Source organism: Odontesthes bonariensis, chromosome 14, assembly GCF_027942865.1.
Source record: "Odontesthes bonariensis isolate fOdoBon6 chromosome 14, fOdoBon6.hap1, whole genome shotgun sequence".
In the NCBI taxonomy this organism is placed as follows: Eukaryota; Metazoa; Chordata; class Actinopteri; order Atheriniformes; family Atherinopsidae; genus Odontesthes; species Odontesthes bonariensis.
In genome coordinates this window covers 1,378,393-1,402,676 of record NC_134519.1, presented here as the reverse complement: position 1 = coordinate 1,402,676, position 24,284 = coordinate 1,378,393, and the positions used below count along the sequence as shown (strand labels likewise).

General features: G+C 43.2%; 1 protein-coding gene across 3 annotated transcripts; it reads left to right on the top strand.

Moving 5' to 3' along the window:
• The first annotated feature begins 3,609 nt into the window (after positions 1–3,609).
• On the top strand, positions 3,610–22,190 carry LOC142398502 (uncharacterized). 3 transcript variants are annotated; one of them, XM_075482538.1, is made up of 4 exons: positions 3,610–3,863; positions 19,425–19,751; positions 20,438–21,072; positions 21,224–22,190. In XM_075482538.1, exons 1-4 carry the CDS (start codon positions 3,674–3,676, stop codon positions 21,872–21,874), a joined length of 1,803 nt encoding a protein of 600 aa, XP_075338653.1. In that variant the 5' UTR covers positions 3,610–3,673; the 3' UTR covers positions 21,875–22,190. The 3 variants fall into 3 exon arrangements, with proteins under 3 accessions (XP_075338653.1, XP_075338651.1, XP_075338652.1); XM_075482537.1 differs by lacking the exon at positions 3,610–3,863 and adding an exon at positions 17,118–17,403; XM_075482536.1 differs by lacking the exons at positions 19,425–19,751; positions 20,438–21,072; positions 21,224–22,190 and adding exons at positions 8,975–9,301; positions 10,713–12,707.
• Positions 22,191–24,284: the final 2,094 nt, after the last annotated feature.

Sequence of the window (24,284 nt, the reverse complement as noted above, 5' to 3'; positions counted from 1 at the left end):
GTATTTAGCTCGAGGGTAATCAGAGTCACCCACATGAGCTCTCACCACCCCAGAGAGAGCAGTGTCACCCATAGTTGCCCTGACTCTCTGTTCAAACAGAGTCGCCCCCCCCCCTCGCCTGTTTTGGCCACACGATGGGCAGCTAGTCTCTGCTTCACATCCACCTTAATGTGGGACCACTTCTTCTTCCCCTCCACCTTAATGTGGGACCACTTCTTCTTCACCTCCACCTTAATGTGGGACCACTTCTTCTTCCCCTCCACCTTAATGTGGGACCACTTCTTCTTCCCCTCCACCTTAATGTGGGACCACTTCTTCTTCCCCTCCACCTTAATGAGGTACCACTTCATCTTCACCTCCACCTTAATATGGCACCACTTCTTCTTCACCTCCACTTTAATGTTGGACCACTTCTTCTTCACATCCACCTTAATGTGGGACCACTTCTTCTTCACCTCCACCTTAATGTGGGACCACTTCTTCTTGATCTCCACCTTAATGTGGGACCACTTCTTCTTCACATCCACCTTAATGTGGGACCACTTCTTCTTCCCCTCCACCTTAATGTTGGACCACTTCTTCACCTCCACCTTAATGTCGGACCACTTCTTCTTCACATCCACCTTAATGTGGGACTACTTCTTCTTCACCTCCACCTTAATGTTGGACCCATTCTTCTTCCCCTCCACCTTAATGTGGGACGACTTCTTCTTCACATCCACCTTGATGTGGGACGACTTCTTCTTCCCCTCCACCTTAATGTGGGACCACTTCTTCTTCACCTCCACCTTAATGTCGGACCACTTCTTCTTCCCCTCCACCTTAATGTGGGACCACTTCTTCTTCCCCTCCACCTTAATGTGGGACCACTTCTTCTTCACCTCCACCTTAATATGGCACCATTTCTTCTTCACCTCCACTTTAATGTTGGACCACTTCTTCACATCCACCTTAATGTGGGACCACTTCTTCTTCTCCTCCACCTTAATGTGGGACCACTTCTTCTTCACATCCACCTTAATGTGGGACCACTTCTTCTTCACATCCACCTTAATGTGGGACCACTTCTTCTTTATCTCCACCTTAATGTGGGACCACTTCTTCTTCACCTCCACCTTAATGTGGGACCACTTCCTCTTCACCTCCACCTTAATGTGGGACCACTTCTTCTTCACATCCACCTTAATGTGGGACCACTTCTTCCCCTCCACCTTAATGTTGGACCACTTCTTTACCTCCACCTTAATGTGGGACCACTTCTTCTTCACCTACACCTTAATGTGGGACCACTTCTTCACATCCACCTTAATGTGGGACCACTTCTTCTTTATCTCCACCTTAATGTGGGACCACTTCTTCTTCACATCCACCTTAATGTGGGACCACTTCTTCTTCCCCTCCACCTTAATGTTGGACCACTTCTTCACCTCCACCTTAATGTCGGACCACTTCTTCTTCAGCTCCACCTTAATGTGGGACTACTTCTTCTTCACCTCCACCTTAATGTTGGACCACTTCTTCTTCCCCTCCACCTTAATGTGGGACCACTTCTTCTTCCCCTCCACCTTAATGTTGGACCACTTCTTCTTCCCCTCCACCTTAATGTGGGACGACTTCTTCTTCACATCCACCTTGATGTGGGACCACTTCTTCTTCCCCTCCACCTTAATGTGGGACCACTTCTTCTTCACCTCCACCTTAATGTGGGACCACTTCTTCTTCCCCTCCACCTTAATGTGGCACCATTTCTTCTTCACCTCCACTTTAATGTTGGACCACTTCTTCTTCACATCCACCTTAATGTGGGACCACTTCTTCTTCACCTCCACCTTAATGTGGGACCACTTCTTCTTCACATCCACCTTAATGTGGGACCACTTCTTCTTCCCCTCCACCTTAATGTGGGACCACTTCTTCTTCACATCCACCTTAATGTGGGACCACTTCTTCTTCCCCTCCACCTTAATGTGGGACCACTTCTTCTTCACATCCACCTTAATGTGGGACCACTTCTTCTTCACCTCCACCTTAATGTGGGACCACTTCTTCTTCACTTCCACCTTAATGTGGGACCACTTCTTCTTCCCCTCCACCTTAATGTGGGACCACTTCTTCTTCACATCCACCTTAATGTGGGACCACTTCTTCTTCCCCTCCACCTTAATGTGGGACCACTTCTTCTTCACCTCCACCTTAATGTGGGACCACTTCTTCTTCACCTCCACCTTAATGTGGGACCACTTCTTCTTCCCCTCCACCTTAATGTGGGACCACTTCTTCTTCACATCCACCTTAATGTGGGACCACTTCTTCTTCCCCTCCACCTTAATGTGGGACCACTTCTTCTTCACATCCACCTTAATGTGGGACCACTTCTTCTTCATCTCCACCTTAATGTGGGACCACTTCTTCTTCCCCTCCACCTTAATGTGGGACCACTTCTTCTTCCCCTCCACCTTAATGTGGGACCACTTCTTCACCTCCACCTTAATGTGGTACCACTTCATCTTCACCTCCACCTTAATATGGCACCATTTCTTCTTCACCTCCACTTTAATGTTGGACCACTTCTTCTTCACATCCACCTTAATGTGGGACCACTTCTTCTTCACCTCCACCTTAATGTTGGACCACTTCTTCTTCACATCCACCTTAATGTGGGACCACTTCTTCTTCACCTCCACCTTAATGTGGGACCACTTCTTCTTCACCTCCACCTTAATGTGGGACCACTTCTTCTTCACCTCCACCTTAATGTTGGACCACTTCTTCTTCACCTCCACCTTAATGTGGGACCACTTCTTCTTCACCTCCACCTTAATGTTGGACCACTTCTTCTTCCCCTCCACCTTAATGTGGGACCACTTCTTCTTCCCCTCTGCTTGTGAGGCTTCTCAGACCCCCCAGCATTGACAGCCTCGCACAGGCTCTCCCACCCACTCCTCTTAGTTTGCTGCTTATGCCGGAGGACAGCGTGCCAAAGAACACATTTTTGCGGACCTCCACTTCAGAAAGTAGCTCCGACATCTCGCTTTCCGGGAAGTTCTTCTTTTTTCCCGTCTTATTCATTCTTTTTTTCTTTATTTTCTGATCGTACAGAGAGGGGAATCGCAGGTGCAGGGCTCATTTACATATGATTTGCATATTTAAGTACGGGCGTGGACAGGGAGGAGTCGGGTGCTCCGACATGTGCGCTCAGTTCAATGTTGATTGGGATGTACAAACGAAATGTGCTTGGATTAATGCGTGTGCGCACAGATTCATACAACCGGATATTTTTGTACGTTGGAGGGCATTTAGGTTTGAGCCCACGCCATGTTTCAGGAGGAAATCCACACAAGTCTTTGTACATGAGGCCGCTGTTGTTGGTGTAAATACAAACATGCATCCATGATGAAGCGGTTAAGTAAATCGCACACCAAGCATTCACACATTATAAACCCTTAAGATTCTCTAAAGATTAAACTGAATTTAGGTGAAAAAAATTGATATTATTTGATTAAAAAGAAAAAATATCTATTTGTGCCACATTATTTTGAAAGACGGAGACAAACCTGCTTCCGGCAGAGAAGGCAGCAACAAGCCTGCCGGAAGTGTGATACCCAGCGGAAGTAACACCACGTGGTAACACCGCGCTGCTACACAAAAAGCTAAAAGTTAGCTTAGCTTCTGCATGGACTCAGCAGCAACAATGTCTTCAGTTCAGCATCTGAGAGAGTTTATCAGCCAGCGACTAACTGCTGCTGCTGAAGAAATATTCTCAGAGTTTGAGAAAACCATCGTCCAGTACGAAGAGGAGATCGACCGTCAGCGCGGACTGCTGGATATCAGCTGGAAACCCCAAATAAAGCTCCACACAGCAGGTAAGGAACACTGTGATGGGCTGAGGGAACTCACACAGGAATATGACTCATGGAGGATCCTAATCAGAGCTCTACGTTACATTTATTTCAGGCTCACAGAGGAAAGTTACGGTGCAGAGACACGTGACTAAAACAGTCTTTGATGCGCAACATGGGTCAAAAGTGACCCGGCTGAGTTTTCATTTTCCATATCTTTGCAATAAATTACTTAATCACTAAATATTCAAGACATTCCTCAATTAACTTGTTTTTAATCATCATGCGTCCTTATTTTATTTTCTCCTTTCTTACTTTTTTAATAAAAACCCTTTTTGTATCACTAACCCTCTAATGTAGCCTGGGCGAAAGCCGACTGTTGACTCTGTCAAACAGTCTGGGAAAACCCAAGAGGAATCCGTTTCCATGGAAGGCGGGACCTTACCCAGCAACTTAAATTCATTGGAGTAACGGAGTTCCCTTAACCAATCATAATGTTTAGAAATGACGTTGGTTATGCGCCGAGTTTCATGCTTACTCTCGCGAGGCTCTAGCTCGCGAATCACGCTTCCCACATCCGCTTTCATTATACCGGTACCATTTGATAAATCAAACTTTTCCCAAAGCCAGTTTGAAGGAGAGCTACGACATCCTTGCCACTAACAAAATTGACGAGGCATTTCTCTTGCTCTCGTTTTAATTGTGTGATGATCTCCAGAGTTGAGACAACTTCATGGATAGCTTCTAGCGTTCTTCCGTCGCCATGTTTATTTCCGCTGCGGTTGAACTACAATTACATGGACTACAATGGACTGCGCGCGTGAGTTCTGCGTCACCACTCGCAACTGTTTGCTGATTGGCAAAACACTGAGCGAACCGAGGTAGGGGGATTTGGCCAGACTATGTGCGGAGCCAAAATCTTTGGGCGGAAGTACGTAGGATGGCGTCGCCAGGCTACCTCTAATGCACAACATGGGTCAAAAATGACCCGCATTCATTTTCTATGTCACATCATGTGTGGCTGAGTGTTTCTATGATTTATCTCTGAAATAAATCGATCATTAATCATTTTCTATTCCAAGTATGCAGTAAATATCTTGTCATACAGGACCCACATACATTTACCATTTCACAGCTCACATCACACATCTAAGTACAGTAACTTTAGTTTTTCAATTGTGCTAATATTACTTTAGAGAATTCTGGATGACAGTAGTGAAAGATAATATTACATAACATAATATGATGATTAGGTTTAGGTTACCTTGAGAGTGAGTACATTACTTGTCAGAAAGTTACAAATAATTATTATTAGCTAGTTGTTGACATATACTATTTTAGTTAGGGTTAGGGTAGGGTTATCTGTGTTATCTGTTATCATGGTTCTGTTATTTCCTGTCTTGGTTCTGTTATTTAGTTCCTGTTTTATTTTTGTAGTGGTTGTCCTCTTGTGTTCTGTTCCATATTTACTTACTGTCTTTGTCTTTTTCCTGCTCGTTTTTGATTGCTCACACTTCTGTCTCGTTGTTTTGTTTGTTCATCCCTGCCTCCTCGTGTTTTCCCCACCAATCCATGTTCTGCTCACTCCCCTCACCTGAGCTTCTCCTCCCTCTCTTCACCTGTTCTTCTTCCCCTTTGTTCACAAAGTTATTTATTTTGTTGCTGCGTCATTAGTCTTCCAAACTAAGTCTTGCCGTTCTGGGGCCTGTTGCACAAAACTAAGATAAGGGATTAAGCCGGGATATGTTGGCTATCCTGGATCAACTTATCCGTGATCCGGTTGCATAAAAGTGGGATAGAGGGAAGTGGGATATGTTCAGACGTAAGTTACCATGGAGATTTATTCTGTGAAGCTAGCCTGCTCCAGACCAGGCTAAGTTCCAGGATCTATTTAATCTCATTCCTTATCTCAGTCAGCGGTCGCCACAAATGGAAACCAATATTTATTCCACTGCCCAGAACATATTGTTAAAACATTTAACTATACCCACTATCATTATTGAAACATTTGTGATCATTAATTACAATCATTTTAGATAACTGATGATTTTAGATTAACCACTAGATAATTTAGTTTCCCACAGACTACACATAAAGTACATCACCAAATAAATATAAATACACATTAGAGTGTACCATGATGTTCCTTTATTGAACAAGGCTGAATCAAAGCAAGTAAACCATCAGCTCCTTTCAAAACTGAAGTCACACAGTGCTCTACAAGACAAAAAGCACAGAATCAAAGCATGCAGTTTGAGACAAACTGTTTGTAAAAATGGCCTATACAAATAAAATTGCCTTGCCTATACAGCACAAAAACCTAACAAAAATTCCTCTGCCATTGCAGGCCCAACTTAAATAAACATGCAATATTAATTAAAATAAGTTAACACATATTGGTCTCTGACCAGCCGACCACAGTCGTCATCCGGGAAGATGGCAGGAATGTCCCAGTCTGAGAGCTGGCACTCTGGGGGCCCTCTCCTTTCTCAGGCAGGCCACATTGTGGAGGACAGCACAGGCCACAATGATATCACATGCCCTGTCTGGGCTGACTCTCAGGTGGGTCAGACACAGAAAGCGTGCCTTCAGTAGGCCAAATGTCATTTCGATCCGGGCCCTTGTTCTGGCATGGGCATGGTTGTATGCCAGTTGTGCCTCCAGAGGGTCTGCAAATGGAGTGAGCAGAAAAGGCTGGCAGGCATACCCTCTGTCACCCAGCAATACACCCAGGAATTCACCTGTGAATACAAAATGTTACCATCACAACCTCATAAGTAGTGACAGTCTTAACACAGCCATGATGTTAAAAGTGGTTATCAATACAGGTTCTGTGGCTCACCTTGTGATAGGCGCCGATAGATCTCCGAGTTCCGAAACACTCGGGAGTCGTGGACCGAGCCGGGCCACTTTGCCACAACATTACTGATCAAATAGTCAGCATTGCAGACCATCTGAAATGATAAGATGTTAAACCAATTAATGCACAGTACAGGCAAAGTGTGGGCAGGCACATTCTTAATAAAAAGTACATTTAGATAGTTACATTTAGATGGTTTCACTCACATGCAGTCAATTTCAACTTATTCATAATCAAAGTAGGCTATAAATATGTTTTCAAATATGTTAATTAACATTTGATTTGGATTGTAGCCTAATTGTGATAGTTTCAGTGGAGGGGTGAGTGTGTATTTGTGCACTACTTACGCATTCAGGCGGTCAGCAATGGTTTGCCACGCTTGCTCCCTTTGTTTTTTAACTGTGGCGGTATTTCCTTTTTGTTTTATTTTCTCCGTCACCTCTTCATAGGTTTCCATTAATAATTCTTGCTCCGCTGGGGAGAAATACGCCGCCCTTGTTGCCATGGTGAATCAGTGAATCTATGATCGATCGTGGGGTCTATTTAAGCAAGCCGTGTGCAGCACTTATCCAGGATCGCTTTCACCTGGCTTAATGAGTCCGTGTCTGCTCATTCTGGCTTGGCCTTTGTGCAACCAACTAAGCCTGGGCGCCCATGTTTTGGATTCCTTGAACCTGGCTAAGTAATTCGTCCTGGATGTCTAAATCCTACTTTTGTACAACGGGCCCCAGGTCTTTGTCTGGTAGTTGTATTTGTCTTGTAGTCGTCATAGTCATGTTTTCCCTATTTGCCTTGTTCTTCCATTTTCTGTTTTTGGATCTTGCCTATAACCCTTTTTGGTTATATTAAAGATGCTTTGTTCAAATCCCTCAGCCTGCAGTGTCTGCATTCGGGTCCACCTGCTTTGCCACCCCAAAAACCAGACAGTATGTGCGTGTGTAAAAATGACGAACATGTTGCAAAGACTAAATAAGTGTCACACTTGGATGAATGGGTCATTTTTTACCCATGTATGTAAATTCGATGTAGTAATATAAAAACTACTCTTTCTTATAAAGTATGAAAGTAAAAATGAAAATAATGATCAGTGGTGATCAAAAACAAGATATTTAAAGAATACTTGGAATATTCAATCATAAATTAAATTGATTTCAAAAGATAGAACAAAGAGAAACTCAGCCAGCGTGAAATAACCTGGGAAATGAATGCGGGCCATTTTTTACCCATGTTGTGCATTAGAGGGGGTGTGCTACGGTGGCCGACACGTGCAAACGGCGAAACAAATCCAACAGTAAAATGCTGCAAGAGAAAAATGCGGCAATCACAAAAACGAGCGGAGCACACGCGCTGCAAACCCCAAAACACATGCAAGAGAGAAACGCTGCAAACCCCAAAACACATGCAAGAGAGAAACGCTGCAAACCCCAAAACACAACGGAAGTTCGCCAGGCCACTAGGCGGTCTCGACTTGTGGGATAGGGGATCAACTATGGGAGATCTACCATATTAATGAAAGAGAAGAAAGTCAAAAGGTACGTTGTCCTCATGTCTTTTTTAAACACTTGACCGTAATCTTTTACCTTATTATAGCGACATAACTCCGCTGCTCTTCTATAATAAAGTAAAAGATTACGGTCAAGTGTTTAAAAAAGACATGAGGACAACGTACCTTTTGACTTTCTTCTCTTTCGTTCATATGGTCGATCTCCCATAGTTGATCCCCTATCCCACAGGTCGAGACCGCCTAGTGGCCTGGCGAACTTCCGTTGTGTTTTGAAGTTTGCAGTGCATTTTTTTTCTTGCATGCGTTTTGATATTTGCAGCGCGTTTTTTTTCTTGCATGTGTTTCGCCGTTTGCAGCGCGTTTGCACGTGTCGGCCACCTTAGTGTGCATATGTTGCGCATCAAAGCGTTAAAAGATGTCTTGCGTCGACCAAAATGAAACATTAAAGTTAGACCTGTCGTTATTACAGCTCAGCTTTCCACCATCTGCTTTTGAGGACTGTCGTTGTCAGGTTGTTGATAATTTTCTGTAGGATCACTGTCACGTTTTTTTATGTGGATTTAAACTTCTAAAGGCTGACCACAGAACCTGAGCGGAACCTCCAACAGACTTTCATTTCATTTCCAAGCACTAAGACATACAGGACCCTCCAAAGGGTCCTGTTCCCACTGAAGATATCTTTCACTTGGAACGCAGTTTTGATGTGGTCAGATGTGCATTTCTCTTTTATCACTTTGCTAATCATGTTTGGTTTTCATTTCATCCCTCCAGAGCTCTCGCAACAAGATGTTTGTAAGGAGGAGAACGTTCTAGCAGAGCGGCAGCTCTGTGACCAGGAGAGCAACTCCAGTGTGGATCAGGAGGAACCAGAACCTCCACAGATTAAAGAGGAACAGGATGAACTCTGCCCCAGTCAAGGAGAGCAGCTTGTACTGAGTCAAGAGACTGATACCTTTATGCCACTTCAATCCAAACCCGAAGGTGAGGAAAAGTTACAAGAGACTGGAAATGATGTTGACCAGTACGAGGAAGAGATCGATCGTCAGCGCGGACTGCTGGATATCACCTGGAAACCCCAAATAATCTTACACAGAATAGGTAAGGATCACTGTGATGGGCTGAGTGAACTCACACAGGAATATGACTCATGAGCCCCTTTCACACTGCGACTCGCTACCTTAGCGGGTCCAAATTGCACCTTCGACCCACGTCGAGCAATGTGAACGCTTGGCGTGTTGGTGACCCGTGTCGCCTGAAGCCGAGTTCAGGGTGCGTGGCCTTGTGGCAGAGCGTCACACGAAACACATAAAATGCTGGGCGTGTACAATGACGTAGGCACAAGCCATGCGTCAGAGGTAGGGTTAAATACACCTTGAGGACTCGTTTTTGCAAGTGTATATGCAGTTCATGGAGATGTTATTTTACGGGGTGTGGATGGTTACGTGGGATGCCGCCGAAGAACATATGCGGAGAATACAAGAGCACTATAGTCCCCGACATGTGGCGGTAAATAACGTCCTCTGCTCGGAGGCTGAGGAGCTCGCGGACCTCCTTGTCTCCCCAGTTGGCCATCTTCAAAAATGTCTCGAACTTGATGTAGGCTAAAACAGAGTAAAACTTGTCCTCACCTGTCGCTGTTGTTCTGAATCAGCTGTCCATTCTGTCTTTTAAACTCCTCACGCCACGCCCACGTCCGACCCGCGTCGATTGCGTTCACACCAAACTCGGCTCGGCAAAAAGACTAGGGTCCGACGCGGGTCGAAAGGCGAGTCAAGTTGACGCGGCAGCCCGGGTCGTCAGTGTGAACGCAACAGCGGACGCGCTAAATTCGCGGATTAAGCGCAGGTTATTCCTCAGTGTGAAAGGGGCTACGGAGGATCCTAATCAGAGCTCTACGTTACATTTATTTCAGGCTCACAGAGGAAAGTTACGGTGCAGCTGCAGTTATTTTTCAGACAGAAATAACATGAATGCATCTGTGTTTAAAAGCAGAAACATTTAGAGTTAAACTCACAGTGTGTAGGAGACATAGGAGAACCTGACTGAGCTAAAACATGGTCGTTAAACTGAAATATAAGTTGTGAGCTGACTTCTTTGTTTCCTGTTAAAATTTACTGAGGTTTTTTAGGTTTAATTTCATGCTGTTTCGTTTGTTTGTTGTCTCTGAAAGCGGACTTTAAATGGGATGAAGCATTAATCAGGCAGAACCTTTTGTGGATCCTCAGGAAGAATAAGTTGGAAATAATTTGAGCAGCTGGTAATATCATACAGGAAATTATTATTTCAACCCATTGCTACTAAAGGTGGTTCTACAAGCTGCTGAATTATGGGGTTCACTAAGTTTTTCACACACTACTTCTGCATTTTCGTCTCATTTTTCAGACCTGATAAGTTCCAGATGACATGTAAATCCTCAGAATTGACGGATGATGTTTTTTTGTTTTTTTTTCACATGACTGTATTTCCTCTCTGCAATAATATTTTATCTTGTGTCCCTTTGTGTCTTCAGACCTCTCACAGCAACATGTCATTGCAGAGAAGAACATTCTTTCTGACCAGCAGCTCTGTAACCAGGAGGGGAACTCTTGTCTGAACCAGAAGGAACCAAGACAGAAGACAGATTTTCTTATGGTGAATCCTGCTTATGAGGAAAGCGACCACAAGAATTCAGAACCAAACAGTAATCAGCTCCACTCTCACAACTCTGCTTTGTCAGTGTTACAAGGGCAAATAACTGAATACACAGATGAGATAAAACCTTACACTTGCAATGCTCTTGGGAAAAGAGTCTCTGACTCATCATTGATGAAGTATCACAAAAGAACCCACGCAGCTGAGAAGTTTTATTCTTGCAAAATATGTGGTAAAAGATTTGGAATAAATAACCAGTTGGTGTCCCACATGAAAACTCATACAGGTGAGAAGCCATTTTCATGCAGAATATGTGCGAAAAGGTTCAGTCATAGTAACAGTTTGGCTTATCATGTGAGAACTCACACAGGTGAGAAGCCATTTTCTTGCAAACTATGTGAGAAAAGATTCAGCACACATTCTAGTATGGTGATTCACATGAGGACTCACACAGGTGAGAAGCCATTTTCATGCAAACTATGTGAGAAAAGATTCAACCAAAAAAATCATTTGCTGTCCCACATGAGGACTCACACAGGTGAGAAGCCATTTTCATGCAAACTATGTGAGAAAAGTTTCAGCCAACATGGCAGTATGGTGGTTCACATGAGGACTCATACAGGTGAGAAGCCATATTCATGCAAAATATGTGCGAAAAGTTACAGTCATAGTTACGGTTTGACTTGTCATATGAGGATACACACAGGCGAACCATTTTTTTGCAACACATGTGAGAAAAGATTCAGCCGAAAAAGTCATTTGCTGTCCCACATGAGGACTCACACAGGTGAGAAGCCATATTCATGCAAAATATGTGCGAAAAGTTACAGTCATAGTTACGGTTTGACTTGTCATATGAGGATACACACAGGCGAACCATTTTTTTGCAACACATGTGAGAAAAGATTCAGCCGAAAAAGTCATTTGCTGTCCCACATGAGGACTCACACAGGTGAGAAGCCATATTCATGCAAAATATGTGCGAAAAGTTACAGTCATAGTTACGGTTTGACTTGTCATATGAGGATACACACAGGCGAACCATTTTTTTGCAACACATGTGAGAAAAGATTCAGCCGAAAAAGTCATTTGCTGTCCCACATGAGGACTCACACAGGTGAGAAGCCATTTTCTTGCAACACATGTGAGAAAAGATTCAGCCGAAAAAGTCATTTGCTGTCCCACATGAGGACTCACACAGGTGAAAAGCCATTTTCTTGAAATAATGTCAGAAAAATTGAGTGGTTTTGGCTTTTAATGTGAGAACACACAAAGAGAAGCTTTGTTCTTGCAGAACATTATGGGAAAAGATTTGGGAAAGGTGCTGGTTAAATGTTTCAGATTTACGGAGCTGTTAAGACTGTATTTCAATAATGATTAAGTTTGTGTCACATTGAATGAAACTGGTCCAATGAAACCTGAGTATTCTCAGACAATATACTGAAGTATTCTAGCTCCTCCACCTTTAGTATATTGTGCATCATATCTGTGATTATGAAGTAGTTTTCTCATAATTATGGCATGTGGATTCCAATAATACTTTGAAATTTATGTCATGTTTTTAGCTGATACTGAAATGTATTTTCTTAAAGTAAACTTTGTTTCAAACATCCAGTGAATAATTTGCTCTTATGTTTCACATGTGACTATTAAATTCACAGATTTATCCAGTCACTCAACGTTTATCTTCTTTTATTACACTCAACTTTCAATAAATCACATACTGTGCACAGGATTTGGGTATTTTGATCTTATGCACTGAGTTTTTGTTCTTTGTCATAAAAGTTTCTGTTTTCAGAGACATTTGATAAGATGTTTTTTCAGTACCTGCTGTTTTCCTGATCTCATGTATTGATTCCAACAATAAATGGACGGAGGTTCCCACTGCTGCTCACTGATCTATATAATAGGGAGTATAGGGAATTATTCAATGAGTCTGGTCCTCTATTTTATTTTAATTTTTTATTTTCCTTAGCAAAAGTTTCTTGTGTTTATATTGAATCCTGAATTGTCTTTGTTTTCTAAATTGTCTTCCCATCTGTCTAGGTACCTGACTTATCGCACTTACTCTAGCACTAGTTTTGCTCTTAGCTGTTTGGTTTTGGAAGGAAATGCACTTAATGATTTCTTGTGACCTGAAGTTCTTTTGCCTACCGATGTTGAACGCACTTATTGTAAGTTGATTTGGTTAAAAGCGTCTGCAAAATGACCGTAATGTAATGTAATAATGTCAGAATACCAGATTCACACTGAAGTCTGTAATCATGAACTGTGTTTCTACTGGATGGAGATCAGTTGTCTGAAAACATGAATTCTGATCAAATCTGGAGTGTTTGCAGCATCATGTAGTTGTTTTCTTGTTGATGTGGATCTGCTGCTCATGTGAATCCTCCCACAGTGTTTCATTAGCAGCTGGAACCACAGTGACTCTGATAAAACAGGAATTAGCAGAATCCATCTGATATGAAGCTGTGGTTTGAACACCACTTCCCTCCTCTTTGAAGAGTAGTCAGATATCTGAGTTCAGGTTTTTGTACAGCCTCTTCTACACTTTGTATCACTGTGTTTCTACAGCACAGTAGTAGAGAGCTGTGTCTGCCAGGGTTAGCTTTGTGATGGTCAGTTCAGTGGAAGTAGCTGATGTTTGGGAGCCATATCGATTATCTGGAATATATTCAGCTATGGAGCCTTTTGCTCCTTTCAGGAGTATAAACTGAGGAGCCTGAAGGTCAGAATGATGTTTGTACCAGTAAAGCAAAACATTTCTGTTATCTGTCTGATATGTACATGTGAGAGTGACAGATTGTCCTTCTCTTCCACTGACTTCATCTTGTTGAGGAGAGATTGTGTCTCCAGCTATTAGTCCTGGAAAAAGTAGAGAAAATGAAGCCATTAGACTAACATTGGGCCTCATGCAAGAACCATTCGTACGCACAGATTTGTTCTTAAATTGTCCGTACGAGTGACTTAAGAGAATTTGCGCATTCACCAATCTTTCAGGTACGAACAGAATTTACGAGTGATCCAGAGCTGTCTTTGGAGTTTCCTAAAATAGTCTGCTGTTATTCCAATCAAGTTTGATTGACTAATAGATTGTATATTTAATTACTTTGAAGAAAACCTAAATAGTGGTGGTTAGCACCGTCTTCTTACAGCAAGAAGGTTCCAGGTTCAACTCCCGGCTGGGGCCTTTCTGTGTGGAGTTTACATGTTCTCCCCGTGTATGCGTGGGTTCTCTCCGGGTTCTCTGGCTTCCTCCCACTGTCCAAAAACATGCATGTTAAGTTAATTGGTGTCTCTAAAATTGTCCTTAGGAGTGAGTGTGAGCGTGTGTGTGGTTGTTTGTCTCGTTTGTCTCTGTGTGGCCCTGTGATGGACTGGCGACCTGTCCAGGGTGTACCCCACCTCTCGCCCATTGACCGCTGGGATAGGCTCCAGCCCCCCCTCGCGACCTGACCGACGGATTCAGCGGTATAGAAAATGGATGGATGGAAAACATAAATAAATATACATTATATCCCATAATTGTGCTGACATTATTCTGTTTGACTTAAATTATGCACTAATTGAAGTTTCATTTGAATCTGTATATAACAAGGTCAATGGGAAGCGTAACCCATGGTACATCAAATTCCCATACACCGCTGTCCAACAAGTACAAATTAAGAGGGACTTTCATCCCGTGGCTGGACTGCCAATCATAATTGGAGCACGAGACACATATACGCATCAACGACCTGCGTAAATGGTAAATCCCACAGGAAGCACAGCCTTATATGGTATAATTTTGGGCGTGGAGTATGCAAATCTACAATCCTTGTGCACGTGCACTTAGATACGCACGAGTGGGATTTACCATTTACGCAGGTTGTTTACACACTTTTTCTGAAGTTAAGAGCGTTTGTTGAATCTGACGTGGCGTGTTTGTGTACGAGACCTTTTGTACGAAAAAAGTAAGAGAAATTTAGAATAAAAATACGAAAATGTTCTTGGGCTAGTTCAGGTAGTAGGAGACCCTTGTTTATGACAATATTGTGCAAATCTGGCATGCCTTCTCTGGGCTATAGAGCAGTTTGCCCCCCCCCCCCCCCCCCCCGCTGTATAGAGACACACCCACCTGGCCTTCAGCTCAGTGCGCTCCACGACTGGGGCACGGGTGCTTTGATGCGTATATGTGTCTCGTGCTCCAATTATGATTGGCAGTCCAGCCACGGGATGAAAGTCCCTCTTAATTTGTACTTGTTGGACAGCGGTGTATGGGAATCTGATGTACCATGGGTGATAAACAGATGAGAGCTTTGATGACCAAGGGGAGCGCACGACTCACAGAGGACTGGGACACCCCCGATCTGTCTCCAATCTCCCTCTGAAAGGTTCCAGTGGCCAAAAATCCAAGGGTGGTGAGGACCTGGGCGTGTGGTGGAATCTGGTTAGATCGACGTGTTTCTCTCTGGAGTTGTGGCTCCAGCAAGCTGCATATTTGCAGCAGCACAGTCCTTGGCAATCTTAATCGCCATGTCAGCCATTCGTCTGTCTCCACACGGTCTCGTCAAGAGCCTGACGTGCTAAGGCATCCAAAAGTAGAAAGTCAGCCGCTGGTTACGCTTCCCATTGACCTTGTTATATACAGATTCAAATGAACCTTCAATTAGTGCATAATTTAAGTCAAACAGAATAATGTCAGCATCATTATGGGATATAATGTATGTATTTATTTATGTTTGCTTCAAAGTAATTGAATATACAATCCATTAGTCAAGCAAACTTGATTGGAATAACAGCAGACTATTTTACGAAACTTGTACGATAGGTCTGGATCACTCGTAAATTCTGTTCGTACCTGAAAGAAAACGTAAAATACGAAAAGATTGGTGAATGCGCAAATTTTCTTAAATCACTCGTACGCAAGGTTTAAGAGCATGAGGCCCAATGTTCTTCCACTGCAGTAGAATGAGGAAGAAATAATGTCATTGGAAGAGCTGAAGTTCAGTGGCTGTTGTTACAGCCTGGCTCACTGGCTGCAACATAGAGGGAGACAGACACGAGGTGGCGGGCTAGAAAACTTCATTTATTTTAAAAGAAAACACAAGTAAATTAACAGAACATCTGAAAATCAGTGATTCAGTGGTGTAATGTATGTAGGGGCGCATGTAGTGGTGTATGTGCAAAAGAAACACACAAACTATAGGACGAGCTCATGCTGCTCAGGTGCTGTCTGTGACAGCAACAAGAGTCACCAGACTGCAAGCTGAGGCAGCTATTCCAAAGGTAGAGCATATTCTTGCAAAGTATGTCAGAAAAGTTTCAGTCAGAGTAATAGTTTGGCTGATCATGTGCGAATACACACAGGTGAGAAGCCATATTCTTGCAAAATATGTGGAAAAAGATTCAGTGCAAGTACTAGCCTGTTACACCACATACGAACTCACACAGGTGAGAAGCCATATTCTTGCAAAATATGTGGGAAAAGTTTCATTTAAAAATCCAACCTGACATGCCACAAGAAAAACTCACACAGATGAGGAATTTATTAACGTCAGCATTGAAGAGCCTTTTGTTGATTTTTGATCAAATATGTGTAAGTTGGGCATACTATGGATAGGGTCCAAGGAAACATGAGTATTCAGTTATTCAGTGGTGTAATGTAAGTATGGGCGCATGTGGTGGTGTATGTGCAAAAGAAACACATAAACTATAGGACGAGCTCATGCTGCTCAGGTGCTGTCTGTCCAGATGACAGCAACAAGAGAGCCACCAGACTGCAAGCTGAGGCATCTATTCCAAAGGTAGAGCACTCCGGGCGCAGGTGTGGCCCATCCCACTAACAACTTTCTTGCAGAGAGATGGAGAAAAACAGCAGCATCAGCAACAAGAAAAGCTGGGGCAGCTGGGGCAGCTGGGGCAGCTGGGGCGGGGGGGGGGGGGGGGTACTCTTACCTTCTCGGTCGACATAGCTGGCACCTTCGGACTCCTCGCCGGTTCGTCAACCAACGTGAAACGTGAAACATGAAAGGGTGTTGTATTTACGACAGTGTAACCGTACATTACCTCCAAGCCTGTAGGGGGAGCTCCATAATGGGCTTTTTGAGAAGTTACATTGTATTGCTTTAAGTAAATCGCACACCAAGCATTCACACATTATAAACCCTTAAGATTCTGTAAAGATTAAACTGAATTTAGGTGAAAAAAAATTGATATTATTTGATTTAAAAAAAAAATTACCTATTTGTGCCACATTATTTTGAAAGACGGAGACAAACCTGCTTCCGGCAGAGAAGGCAGCAACAAGCCTGCCGGAAGTGTGATACCCAGCGGAAGTAACACCACGTGGTAACACCGCGCTGCTACACAAAAAGCTAAAAGTTAGCTTAGCTTCTGCATGGACTCAGCAGCAACAATGTCTTCAGTTCAGCATCTGAGAGAGTTTATCAGCCAGCGACTAACTGCTGCTGCTGAAGAAATATTCTCAGAGTTTGAGAAAACCATCGTCCAGTACGAGGAGGAGATGGACCGTCAGCGCGGACTGCTGGATATCACCTGGAAACCCGGAATAAAGCTCCACACAGCAGGTGAGGAACACTGTGATGGGCTGAGTGAACTCACACAGGAATATGACTCATGGAGGATCCTAATCAGAGCTCTACGTTAAATTTATTTCAGGCTCACAGAGGAAAGTTACGGTGCAGAGACACGTGACTAAAACAGTCTTTGATGCGCAACATGGGTCAAAAGTGACCCGGCTGAGTTTTCATTTTCCATATCTTTGCAATAAATTAACTTAATCACTAAATATTCAAGACATTCCTCAATTAACTTGTTTTTAATCATCATGCGTCCTTATTTTATTTTCTCCTTTCTTACTTTTTGAATAAAAACCCTTTTTGTATCACTAACCCTCCAATGCACAACATGGGTCAAAAATGACCCGCATTCATTTTCTATGTCACATCATGTGTGGCTGAGTGTTTCTATGATTTATCTCTGAAATAAATCGATCATTAATCATTTTCTATTCCAAGTATGCAGTAAATATCTTGTCATACAGGACCCACATACATTTACCATTTCACAGCTCACATCACACATCTAAGTACAGTAACTTTAGTTTTTCAATTGTGCTAATATTACTTTAGAGAATTCTGGATGACAGTAGTGAAAGATAATATTACATAACATAATATGATGATTAGGTTTAGGTTACCTTGAGAGTGAGTACATTACTTGTCAGAAAGTTACAAATAATTATTATTAGCTAGTTGTTGACATATACTATTTTAGTTAGGGTTAGGGTAGGGTTATCTGTGTTATCTGTTATCATGGTTCTGTTATTTAGTTCCTGTTTCATTTTTGTAGTGGTTGTCCTCTTGTGTTCTGTTCCATATTTACTTACTGTCTTTGTCTTTTTCCTGCTCGTTTTTGATTGCTCACACTTCTGTCTCGTTGTTTTGTTTGTTCATCCCTGCCTCCTCGTGTTTTCCCCACCAATCCATGTTCTGCTCACTCCCCTCACCTGAGCTTCTCCTCCCTCTCTTCACCTGTTCTTCTTCCCCTTTGTTCACAAAGTTATTTATTTTGTTCCTGCGTCATTAGTCTTCCAAACTAAGTCTTGCCGTTCTGGTGTTTGTCTGGTAGTTGTATTTGTCTTGTAGTCATCATAGTCATGTTTCCCCCATTTGCCTTGTTCTTCCATTTTCTGTTTTTGGATCTTGCCTATAACCCTTTTTGGTTATATTAAAGATGCTTTGTTCAAATCCCTCAGCCTGCAGTGTCTGCATTCGGGTCCACCTGCTTTGCCACCCCAAAAACCTGACAGTATGTGCGTGTGTAAAAATGACAAACATGTTGCAAATACTAAATAAGTGTTTGGCCCCACTCACTGCTAAAGTAACTACTTGTAACAAGTTAAATAGTATTAAGTTACTTTATTTTATGTCACACTTGGATGAATGGGTAATTTTTTACCCATGTATGTAAATTCGATGTAGTAATATAAAAACTACTCTTTCTTATAAAGTATGAAAGTAAAAATGAAAATAATGATCAGTGATGATCAAAAACAAGATATTTAAAGAATACTTGGAATATTCAATCATAAATTAAATTGATTTCAAAAGCTAGAACAAAGAGAAACTCAGCCAGCGTGAAATAACCTGGGAAATGAATGCGGGTCATTTTTGACCCATGTTGTGCATTAGAGGGGGTGTGCATATGTTGCGCATCAAAGCGTTAAAAGATGTCTTGCGTCGACCAAAATGAAACATTAAAGTTAGACCTGTCGTTATTACAGCTCAGCTTTCTACCATCTGCTTTTGAGGACTGTCTTTGTCAGGTTGTTAATAATTTTCTGTAGGATCACTGTCACGTTTTTTTATGTGGGATTTAAACTTCTAAAGGCTGACCACAGAACCTGAGCGGAACCTCCAACAGACTTTCATTTCATTTCCAAGCACTAAGACAAACAGGACCCTCCAAAGGTTCCTGTTCCCACTGAAGATATCGTTCACTTGGAACGCAGTTTTGATGTGGGCAGATGTGCATTTCTGTATTATCACTTCGCTAATCATGTCTGGTTTTCATTTCATCCCTCCAGAACTCTCGCAACAAGATGTTTGTAAGGAGAAGAACGTTCTAGTAGAGCGGCAGCTCTGTGACCAGGAGAGCAACTCCAGTGTGGATCAGGAGGAACCAGAACCTCCACACATTAAAGAGGAACAGGATGAACTCTGCCCCAGTCAAGGAGAGCAGCTTGTACTGGGTCAAGAGACTGATACCTTTATGCCACTTCAATCCAAACCCGAAGGTGAGGAAAAGTTACAAGAGACTGGAAATGATGTTGACCAGTACGAGGAAGAGATCGATCGTCAGCGCGGACTGCTGGATATCACCTGGAAACCCCGAATAAAGCTCCACACAGCAGGTAAGGAACACTGTGATGGGCTGAGTGAACTCACACAGGAATATGACTCATAGAGGATCCTAATCAGAGCTCTACGTTACATTTATTTTAAGTTTCCGTGCAATCTGTTGGTTTCCTTAGCTAGGAAATTGTTTTTGAATTTGCTCTATATGAACGAATTGGATTATTTTATGAATAATTATGATTACAATTAATTGAATTCCAATTGGCTTGAATTGGACTTTATTATCTAAGTGCCTTGAGATGACATTTGTTGTATTTGGCGCTATATAAATAAAAATGAATTGAATAATTTATTTCAGTCTTACAGAGGAAAGTTACGGTGCAGCTGCAGTTATTTTTCAGACAGAAATAAGATGAATGCATCTGTGTTTAAAAGCAGAATCATTTAGAATTATGGCCCTGTCACACTGTTGCGTATAAGAGAAGCGTATGAGTTGCGTATGAAAATTAATAATATCATTTTCATACGCACGAGAAGTCCTTGAAAATGAAGAATTGTGCGTACACTTACCGTATTGAACCTATGAGTAGCTTATGGTCAGCGTATGTCAGCGTATGAACAACGTATAACCAGCGTACTCTGCGTATGACTAGTGTATGAGTAGCATATGAACTGCGCATGCCCAGCGTACGTTTCAACGTGCCTTTATCAACAGCCTTTCCACATTGCTCCATTATTGCAGTAGACAACGCGCTATCAACATCTCTCGAGACATTCATCTCGATCATGCCTCCCAAGAAGCAATCGTCGTTTGCCCGGGTCCTGGGCCGAGGAAAAGGCAAAAAAACACAAGAATCATTCTCACCCAAACCTGCTGAAATGCCTGATGCACCTGCGGCTGATGAGTTACATGCTTCTGAGCGATCAACATCCCCAACTCCTCCTCCTGACCGCTCCCGTGAATCTTCGGTTGCCTCAGATATGTCAGTTGCCGCCTCCATCTCAGCCCGTCTGGCTGATGACAAGGGGAAAAAGAAGAAGAGGGCCAAAAAGAACCCCTGCAACATCAGTATCGCTGAGGAGGAGCTGATGCTGGAGTTTATGATTGATAACCCTATGCTATGGAATGTCAAGATGACAGATTACAGGCGTAAGGACAAGAAGAACAAGATCTGGGAAGACCAGGCCCAGCTGATGGAGAAGACAGTCGACACCCTTAAGGGCTGGTTCCGGTCATTGCGTGACACCCACACACGCCTTGACAAGAAGAAGAGCGGTGATGGTGCCCCAGACCTGACTGAGAGGGAGCAGTGGATCCTCTCCAAGTTTGGCTTCTTGAAGACGGTCACTCGCCACCGTCCAGAGCCCCTCCAGAGTGTACGTATACAACAGTTCTAATTTGTGATTGACCACTATTATTCGAATCCCATGAATAATTTTGAAATAAATTCCATTTCTTAATTTAAATCCTATTTGCTTTCATTGTTGCATTCATTTTACTTATAAATGTGTTATTTTGTCTTTGCAGGTGAAGGCAACCATCCAACAGCACAGGGGAGACCTTGATGCTGCAGAGACTGCTTGCGCCAAGCTTGAGGTTGACCTAGATGAGCTAACCCCTAACCCCTCATCTACCTCACGCAAGCGGCCTAAGGACCCGGACAGCGCCCTCCTTGAATCCCTACAGAATAGAATTGTTGAATCCGGCATCATCCTCAAGGGCCTCGCCAAAGCTGAGCAGCAGCCCATCACAGCCCGAACAGCCTTTGCCAACTATGTCAGAGACAGCGTGTTTACCATGCCTAATGCCAAATATAAAAAGGCAAGGTTAACCATCAACAGGTTGCTGTATGACCTGATGAATGAGGACAGTGATGATGGCATCTCAAATACCATGGGAGCTCCCCTCATCCCAGCAACCCAACAACCCAGCCACCTTCAACAACCTGCACTGCACCCCAGTTCAGCACCGTCCTTCGGCTCGTTCGGCTCCTCATCACCATCACCCTCCGAGCAGTATCAGCCACCTCCCCACATGTGGAGAAACGTGCCTCCAGCATCATCAGTGTGGGGTTCACAGTCCATGGAGGACATGCAGCAGTACCAACAGCAACCATTCCAGCATCCACATCAGCAGATGCCTCCTCAGCGTGCGTCTATATCAGATGATGCCCGCTAAGGAACCTGCTCAGCTAACTCAGCAGCAGCAAAAGTGCACCCCTACCCCCACCCCAGTGTCTGCCTCCTTGAGTGCTGCTGCCGACGTACTGACAGACCAGCAAACTCCAACCCAGCCCAGTCCAGGCACAGCCATCATGGGATCTCCTCTTGATATCGGTTCTCAGGATGAGGAACTTAACACACCACCACCATGCAAGAAGTAGTGACTATTGTTGTAGTGAGTCGTGTTATTATGACTGTGTGTATTGACTGTTTACTCTGTGCCATTATTAAAGGTCAGTTGATCATTTAAATAAATGTTTTTTTTAAGCTTACATGTGGTGTTTTTAATACTTTTGTAATACATCAAATGATATGTAATTCATAAGTGTCCCTGACCCCTAGTCTACATGAAGTATACATGAAATCATATGTAATTTGCATACACTTCTGTAGTGCAGTTTATTAATTTAGATATGGGTCGGGGGTTTGTATGGGACCAGCGTCCCGGTGATCCAGATGCAACTTAAACAAAACTATAATATTCAAGCCAAAAAATAACTCAAAATAAGTTGTTTTATTTTTAATAAAATTTAAACAAACATTTATATGATGACACAACAGTCACTACTTCTTTCCTGGTGGTGTGTTGAGGTGCTCTAAATCATCATGTCCTGCCATGGAACTGCACCCGCTATGGAGTTGACCCAGTGCTTCAGGAGGTTCCTCTGCTTCTTTCCTTTCTGAGTGGAGGTGTTATTGCCAGCAACTGTATGTGTCTTGCAAGTTCCTGTCCTGTTTCCATGCTCCAGGGATGAAGTCACGGTTCATGTTCTCTGCACGGTCAAGCTGCTGGTTCTGGAGTCCGGGGTACCGTATCTTCATCAGATTGTGTAGGACAATACAGGCTTTCACGATGACCTTGACAGTTGAGGGGTGATGCTGCATGGTAGTCAGAAGAACCTGGAATCGGTTTGCCAGGATACCGAAGGCATTTTCTACCACCCTCCTAGCTCGGGAAAGCCAGTAGTTGAATATCCTCTCTTCATTGTCCAGACACCGGAGGCTGTATGGCTTCATCATGGTCTCTCGGAGGGCGAAGGCATCGTCACCGATGAAGAAGTAGGGGACATCCTGGTAGTCATTGGATAGAGGATCAGGGGCAGGGAATCCAATGGTACCTTCTTCAGCACGTCTTAATTTCAGAGTCATTGTATATATTGTGCGTCTGATGCAGATCCTGTTCCTCCGAGGTCTGCCCAGATAAACTTGTAGTCCGCGTCTACAAGGGCCATGAGTACAACAGAGTAGAACCCCTTGTAGTTAAAGTATTGGGAACCACTGTTTGGAGGACACTTGCAGGCAATGTGTTTCCCATCTAGTGCACATGTATGGGGAAAGTTCCACTTCTGAAGGAACTTGTCAGAGATAGCACGCCATCCCTCAGGAGTGGTGGGGCAACCCATCACCTCAGGCATGTACTCATCGATGATGGCTTGGCAGACCTCTCTCACGACGAGTGACTGTGTGTTGTGGGGAACCCTCCATCCGTATTGCATGGTTGAATACTTGCTACCAGAGGCAAGGTGACGCAAAGTAAGTGCAAGCTTCAGGCCAGGCTCCAGGGGCTCCCTGTGCCAGGTGTGCAGCTGTACGGTACACCTTAATGCCAACGTATGGCAACTTATGTCCAGCGTTCTCGACCTATCAGTAACGTACCTATATCGTACCTCTAGCGTATTCAGCGTATGCCTAGCGTATGCTTAGCGTATTAACCATACGGTCGTATACGCACAAAAGTTTTGAGCATGTTCAAAATTTATTTCTGCCTCAGCGTATGCCAACGTATGCCAGCGTGCTTGAAACGTATACAACCTATGCCTAACGTTCCCCTAGCGTATGTCAGCATATACCAGCGAATGAGTGATCATTTTCATACGCTGGCATACGCTAGTGCCATACGCAACAGTGTGACAGGGCCATTAAACTCACAGTATGTAGAAGACGCAGGAAAACCTGATTGAGCTAAAACATGGTTGTTAAACTGAAATATAAGTTGTGAGCTGACTTCTTTGTTTCCTGTTAAAATTTACTGCTTGTTTTTCAGGTTTAATTTAATACTTTTTCGTTCGTTTGTTTCTGAAAGCTGACTTTAAACGGGATGAAGCATTAATCAGGCAGAACCTTTTGTGGATACTCCGGAAGAATAAGTTAGAAATAATTTGAGCAGCTGGTAATATCATACAGGAAATGATTATTTCAACTTGTTGCTACTAAAGTTTGTTCTACAAGCTGTTGAATCATGGGGTTCACTTAGTTTTTCACACACTACTTTTTTCTGCATTTTCGTCTCATTTTTCAGATCTGATAAGGACCAGATGACATGTATCCTGACATGTAAAACCTCAGATTTGACAGATATTTTTTGT